The 7,884-nt window shown below is 33.4% G+C and overlaps 1 protein-coding gene across 1 annotated transcript; it reads left to right on the forward strand.

Moving 5' to 3' along the window:
* Positions 1-586: 586 nt before the first annotated feature.
* On the forward strand, positions 587-5,946 carry LOC114249413 (uncharacterized). The gene is made up of 2 exons (XM_028182991.2): positions 587-1,885; positions 3,077-5,946. The coding sequence occupies exons 1-2, from the start codon at positions 842-844 to the stop codon at positions 3,344-3,346; spliced, it is 1,314 nt and encodes a 437-aa protein (XP_028038792.2). The 5' UTR covers positions 587-841; the 3' UTR covers positions 3,347-5,946.
* Positions 5,947-7,884: the final 1,938 nt, after the last annotated feature.

Raw genomic sequence — 7,884 nt, forward strand, 5'->3', positions numbered from 1 at the left:
CGATTTGAATTTCATCTTGCATTTGACGTATAAATATCACTACCCTCACTATTCTCCTTGGCGATTTCATATCCTGCACCCGAAAATACTAGGAGCAGGCATAGGAACCTGGGTAACTGCAGTTTGTTTCTCGTTGTATTTTTTCGGTGGGTCACGCGATTCCACGCCGGTCGTAGTTTATGAAGTAGCTGTACTTGACTTGTTAGATTTCCATCGGAGCACTCAGGTTGATCTTAGCAAATCCCAATCAAATCATTATAGTCCTGTGTCCTATGAAGCTGAAGTTAGATTGAAATTTGTGCCTAAATGTTTGCAGTTTAAATTAATATTAAGTTTTCTTTTTTAATTATTTTGTTTACATGTGAATTCCGGTGTAGATAGGTATATATATATAATTTAATGTGGTAATGGTAATAGTGTAAAGTGTACCTACGACTGTGCATTGCATAATATTATTGTCTGTCGTGTAGTAGTGTAGTAGTACCGTACTTAGAATAGTCTTACAACAAATTGAAACATAGTATTTAAAATAATATTTGTAATTTACTTTTTGTATTGTAGTCTAATCTATGTATGTTGATTAAATTCTCTTTACACTACACTACACACCAACAAGAAAATTGAAAACGTCTTTCAAAAAAAATGTTTTTATGTTGATTGTTGAGTTTTGAATTATCGAGTAATATCGAGATCTATAATTTAAATATCATTTTCGTAACGACGACGGTATGCTGTAGGAAAAGCCAAAATGCTCCTAGCAAAGTAAGTTAGCTAGGTTTGATTTGATGAAAGATTGTTTTCGGAACTCGCCGTTGGCATTTTGTAATCAAACTCAAGAACGATGGAATCGAGCACATTATTAGCCAATACTATGGAGATCCCATCAAATTATGAGAAATCTACGCAGCCTGCGATATTTATTGATATTAGTTTGTGTAAAAATGAAGAAAGCGGGTATCATACTTTAACACCAGGATCAATCGAAGCCTCCAATTTGTCGAGTGACTACTTTGAACAATCTATTCTCGCTAATAACAAACGTATTACTGGCCAGATTCGTTATATTACACCAGAGACGAATCAGTGTAATAGACCATCAGTTATACTTAATGATATAACAGGAACACCATTGCCAAGGCGCGGCTTGAAACGATCATATCAAGACATAGAAACGTTGGAGTTACCATATAGTCCCATACCTACTCCTACTAGTTTGATTGCTGGACAAATCAGAAATCTCTATGTTAACGAAAACAAAGAAAACTCATCCCGCTCGTTAAATGCTATTAATATAGACCGAGCAAACAACCTTACAAAACATCTTTTACAAGGTCATGAATCAGCATCATATCCAATAACACCAGTTAAAAGAAATTGCAAGACAAATCCTTGTAGGAAATCGGCCAAAAAACTCAATTTTGTAACACATTCGCTATCATGTGAAATGCGTGAATTACAACAAGTGAACAGGCCGAGAGCACTAGTAGAAGCAGTAAAAACTGTACTATTCAAACCTAACAATGATATAATTCAAAGGCTATATGAAGGCAATGTAATACCACCAATTGCAACTATTTTGAATTACTTGTCGAATGAAGATATTAATAACTTCATTTTAGTAAGTGCAACTTGGGCTGAGGTTTGGACATCAGTAAGTGATAGTGAACGAAAAGTAGCATATGAACAGTATTTAAAAAACGCAAAGGAAAACCAAGAAAATGGTCAAAAAATTGTACATAAAAATATAGAAAGGAAAAATACATTTTCAGCTAAGATTGGTTGTTTGAGAGAAATTCACAATGAATTAAACAATAGTAAAATAGTGCCCACTCCTAGAAGTCCTCCAGGAACTCCAAAGTCAAACAGATTCAAGAAATTTACAAAGGTACTCAATTTATAAAATAAAGCTATATAAATAGCATAAATGTACAAAAATGAATAGCTCATATGACAGAAAAGTATGTTTGAGTGCTTAAACATTATAGAACTCTTAATTCCATCACAATGGCTCCTTCAATTAATTATTACTGGTTGTTGTTGTTGTTGTTGTAGTCCTAGGGTGCCCCGCTGGTACATAGGGCCCTCACAAGTTGTCTCCACTTTACCCTATATTGCGCTTGCTCCTTGACATCCCTCCAGGTCAAATCCCTGGTAGTGTAATTTTAATAAAGCGTATCTACTAACTGGAGCCCATAGACATTTCAAAACCAAAGGTTTGACCCACCCTGAGATATGAGATTGATTAATATTGGTTACAATTAAATAATGTAATGGCTCCCCCACTCTCAAGAGTTGATCCCACCACCTTTACTGGCGGGAGGACCTCTTGTGAGTCTGCACAGGTAGTTTCCACCGTCCTGCCTATTTTGACCATGAAGCAGTAATGCGTTTCGGTTTGAAGGGTGGGGCAGCCATCGTAACTATACTGAGACCTTAGAACTTATATCTGAAGGTGAGTGGCGCATCTACATTGTAGATATCTATGGGCTCCAGTAACCACTTAACACCAGGTGGGCTGTGAGCTCGTCCACCCATATAAGCAATAAAAAAAAATTAAAAAAACCTAGGTACCTGAGTACCACCAACGCCAATTGGTAATCTTGCTACTTGCTACAATAATGCTGCATATTCTATGGTTGGAGTTACTTATTCGCCTTATACTACATCCATGGGATGAGATGGAATGAGATTACTCTAGGTTAACACCACACATTCAATGTATATTTACATCATGAAAATGAATATATTAATTACTGTATGTCATATGGCTAATCAATGTTTTCTAACTAAAACTAATATGCTAACCGTAAATATTTAAAAATTAACATTTGTGGAACAAGTCAGAGAGAGACATCAAATAAAATAAACATTTGTGGAGCGAGTCAGTGGAGAGACATCAAACAGCAACACTCAGGCACCTACTTCTTTACATGCAAACTATAACCATTAAGAATTATTCTTTCAGTATTGAAATGAATATAATTTTCTTTAATTATTTTAAATAGATTTATTGATTTTTTTTATTATATATAGTTATAGTTCATATTATAATTAGAACTTTTTTTTTCATTTTCAGTCAGCATCACTAGATACACGCATGCAGCTTTCTTGTGTAAGGTGTTCATTACCTGCAAAAGTAACAGTTGAAACTTCAGGCGAGGAATGGGTAGAATGTATCAATGTGTTATGTGCTTACCAGTTCTGTAGGTTTTGTCAATGTGAAAGGCATCCTGATAAAGTATGCTTTCAGTATGACCTCAATGGACCTAGTCCTTCAAAAAGGAAGAAAACTCATTATGCAATAGGTACCAAGAAAAGCAGGAAAAACCTGCGAAGACTCCTATGAGCAAATACTATACAGTAATTTTACATACCAGTGACATTCAATTATTAATATTATTTTTATAACATTCCACAAAATTAATTGGTGTGTGTTTTTTAAAGCGAGAAATTTTCAGTGCCATTTAGAACATTTATTGTTCAAAACAATAAATACGTAATTAAGTTAGCTGGTGTCACAATTTTGTGATAATATACCTCATGACATATTTTATGACATTAAGTTTAATTAACAGGTATTTTAGGACACAACACAAGGAGTGCTCAAATATTGTTTAAACACCTTCTTTATAAATTGTGAAAGTTGTGAATTGGCAACCAACCCAATATTCAAATTGTAATGTTGACATCTTACCTGCCCATGGATATTGGAAGTATTTGAAATGACTAAAGTTATCAAGTGAACATGAGCTATAACATGTTTATGCATTTATTGAGCATTCCATGTAGAAATAATTTGAAATTACTCTAATAGACTGATAAGTTAGGCCATCACTGAACCAGAAAGTCTGTTTTATTTAGCATGTAAAAGGAGTCAGTAGGATTACATTGATTTAGTATTACTTTGTGTTTGTGTGTAGTTTTAATTTGTTTCCTTTTTTTCACACACTTCAATTTATAGTTTATGCTAGATGTATGTTGTTTGTTGTAATTAATTACCGATTGAAAAAAGATGTAATTGAATTGCATTCTAAGCACACCAGTTTCACGCATCAGAATCACTTTAATTTGTTATTTTTATATCTTGGATTTAATTTTTTTTTAATTTGCCAAAAGGATAATTTTATTTTGTCTTAATAATCTTAAAATCGGATACACATAAAATATGTTGGCGTTTTATTCATATCATAATGGGCACAAACTTAAATTTTAAATGCACCTAATAAAATGTTTCAAGTAAGTAATAAACATAGTGATAATCAAATAAAGACTGATCATACACATCAGTACGGCATTGTGAATCATACAGACAGTCCAAAAAAAAAACAAGTATTTTATTTTACAAAAAATATATGGCATTATATGTATGCAAGTCTATTTCTTTCAAAACAACAATTTGCTATGTAGTTTGTTATACTGTGATTTAAATTAAATTAATATTAATTCTTAAATTATGTTTTACATTGCAACTCAATTTTATAATATTAAAAATTATAATTTTGTCACGACAATATAACACTGATTAGAATGTATAATTTTATTTAATTGCCATAAGAATTTATTTGACTATAATTATTATGATCTGTAATTTTTATTCAATTTGTCACAATATTCTACTTATCTTTATTATACTCTATTGAATACTCCTAGTCCTGTAAGTTATTTGTCAAAGTTTAATGCGATTTAGAAAATCTTGAACATGTACTAGACTGATTATTAACTACCTCACTAACTTCAAATAATTACGTTTTAGGTATTAATGTTACATATTAAAAAAGGTACTTATTTGTATGTGTATTAAAAATGAATTTGATGGTGTTGTTTCTGTTTGTTGTTATTTAAATGGTGCCAGAAAAGTATTATTTCAAGATTTTCTGAATCAATCTCTTACTTTTCGAATTTAGATTAACATTAGCTGTAAATAGTACCTATTTTAAATGTAAATAACTGTGTTTGAAAAATGCAAACTAGAATAAGGACTAGATTCCATGGTTGATTACCAGTTAATTACAAACTGCTGGGTGAACTAAATACCTGATATTTTTAGAAGAATATTAAGTATTGTGGGGGACCAAGATAAAAAATTAGTAAAATAAACACATGAAAATTCATTTCCCAAAATAGGAAAGTTTGAATTCATCTTATCTATCATGTTTAATTGCCGGTATTCGTTTCTAGATCATTTTAATAACTGTAATTCGTGTTTACTTGGTAAGAATAAAATCTTTACTTTAAAGTAAGAAATAGACTAAACTCTTATATAAATCTCGATTTAATAAAATAGCGTGAAACGAATCTCATTTTGTAAAAACCGCCAAAATTTCACCAAAACGCTCAGTCGGAATGAAGTAGTTTAATTGATGCCTACTATGCTACTCATTCGCTTCGCCGGTCCGACTGGAACCTAAACAGTCCTTGATAAAAAATAGCCTGTCTTGAAGTGTTAGAAAAAAACTGCCAAATATTACAATTGGTCCAGCGAAAGGGCCTTAGATTAGTCCGGGTAAACAAATAGAGTAGAAATCTTCTTAAATTCGTGAATGAGTTTTCGGATTATTTCATCAACTAAGTTTAAATTAAAAAGAGATTCAATTTCATCAAAAACACAATTTCTTTGTTACTCTTGATCTAAAAAATAAAGTTTTTATTACATACTATAGACAAAAGGCCCCAAGGGTCAATATTTTAGAAACAAATCGCCCAACCCGTAAAGTTGAAATGTACCTACTCCATTCTGTATTTAAGTAATTGTTTTTAATTTAATTTTGAATGAATTATCGCTTATTGTATCGAAAGGAATTGGAAGACCTGTTTTTAAATCTGCATAAGATTTTTTTTTAAGTTGTCGTCAAAAACACAATGTTTTAAAGCCATATTAACAGTATGAATGCATTTTTTTATTGTTCAACAAGATATAATTAATGATTAAATATTTTCAACCAAAAACGATAATTTTTTATTACTACTAACCTATTTAGTGGTGGCAAATCGTTTTCTGCTGCGAAGTAGTCATACCTTCCCATTTGAAAAATCCTTTCTACAATGCAATTTCTTAACAACCTCTTATCATGTTTATGGACCATTTAACTATTTAACACCAGGTGGGCTGTGAGCTCGTTTAACCACCTGTGCAATAAAATATCTAAAACTAAACTTTCCTACTGTTGCCCGAAAAACATATTTGATGAATATCAAAATGTACAGACCTACAGATTGGCCATCAACGCTGTTGCAGTTTTACAAAAAAAACTATTAGGCACATTTGAATTTGGAACAGAATAATTACACATATTCTATGAGTTCCAAATTCAAGTGTGCCTATTCTAAGTTGGAACTTATCATTCTTCATCTTCTTTAATTAAATATTCCATTGTATTTTGGGATTTGGGTGGATCGCCAAAGGAAGTTGTCTGAATTGTTTTATTTTGTTAATTCAGTGTTTCTTCAGACTTAAAGTAAAAATGGTGGTATAATAACTGTTTAGCACCTCTGGAAGTCCTTAAATTTGGGAAAATGAAACTGTCGCTAGACTGGCTTCTTGGGTCCACTAATCTGTAAATAACCACCATTTTACTGAGACATTAGTTCATCCCATCCCATCACGTTTAATTTAATTTCATCTCGATTGATTAGTTTCAAACCAATTAACTCCACCTAATGTCATCGATATAATTTTTCACTCTATATTATTTTTCATTTATTTTTTCCTACCTAAGCTGATGGTCTTGAGAGACCACTTCAGCGTAACCTTAACCATTAGGTGAGCTGACCGGGCTCAAACCTGACGACGTTGCTAACACTAACCCTAACAAGAGCAGTGCTTCGCAGAATCTACCACCGGATCGGAAACGCGACCCACTGAGAAGATCCGGCGAGAAACTCAGTGGGCTGTATCTGTGGGTTAATTTACTCGCCGAGTAATTCGTCAAGGTTCGGCGAGGACGGTGACGGCTTGAGGTACCTGAAAGCACCGTTAATGGATCGGGAGGATCCGTAATGACGTGCTTAGGGCGACGTCGACTGTTTACCATTCGGTCCACAGGATCTGGTATGTAATTACCGGCGGCCACGACAAGAGGGTTTTCATGTCGTGCAAGAGCTTAAAAACTTCTTCGGCTATTTGAATGAAGTAAACTTAATTGAATTTCAATTAAAAACATCGAACTGTTGATGCAAATACCAAATAAAACGCACCTTTAATTACAAAGATAAGTATCGCGTATTAAGCGAAATGTCGCTTAACACTCTCACCGCCACCTATATATAGAATTTGTCGGTGCGGCAGGCCGTGCGGTCCGCCGGCGGTCGCAACTATACCTAGCCGTGCAGGCCGTGATGAAATTTTGTTATATTTTGGCGCGAAACATACGGTGCGCCGGCGACCCGTACGGCCTGCTAATCTCGTTTACTGCAATATATTGGTGGCGTGTCTAACTCGAAAATATATGACCCGCCGGCGGACCGTATGGCGGTGAGAGTGTTTAAACGAAGTAGCTTTTCACCCTTTGATATATTCGTGAAGCAGCATTTTCGAGGATGAACTTCATGAAGAATAAATTTCGATCTCGACTTACTGATGAATATATTCAGGATTTAATGTTAGTAGTTTACATCAATTTTATTCCAAGCTTCAGAAAGATAGTCCCCGACAAAAAATGATATTTTTCTTATCAATATGTAAAAAAATCCTTTTTTTATTTCTATTTTTACATTGGCATAATATTATTTTTTTTTAAATGGTTGTGCGGACCCCAATGGTTATTTCATTTCTTAAAACGAACCCCGAGGCATACTAATCGGTGACTCCTGTGTTTGTCAAACACTATTGACTTAAAGTTACAGTGGAGCGTGATCATGTTAGAAACAGTTAATAAAACAACAATC

Source organism: Bombyx mandarina, chromosome 05 (assembly GCF_030267445.1).
Source record: "Bombyx mandarina strain Sakado chromosome 05, ASM3026744v2".
In the NCBI taxonomy this organism is placed as follows: domain Eukaryota; kingdom Metazoa; phylum Arthropoda; class Insecta; order Lepidoptera; family Bombycidae; genus Bombyx; species Bombyx mandarina.

Excerpts from the sequence above, each read along its gene's own strand:
- LOC114249413 (XM_028182991.2), top strand. The coding sequence starts at position 842 with ATGGAATCGAGCACATTATTAGCCAATACTATGGAGATCCCATCAAAT. Across the intron at positions 1,886-3,076 it reads GATTCAAGAAATTTACAAAG|TCAGCATCACTAGATACACG; the intron begins GTACTCAATTTA and ends TTTCATTTTCAG.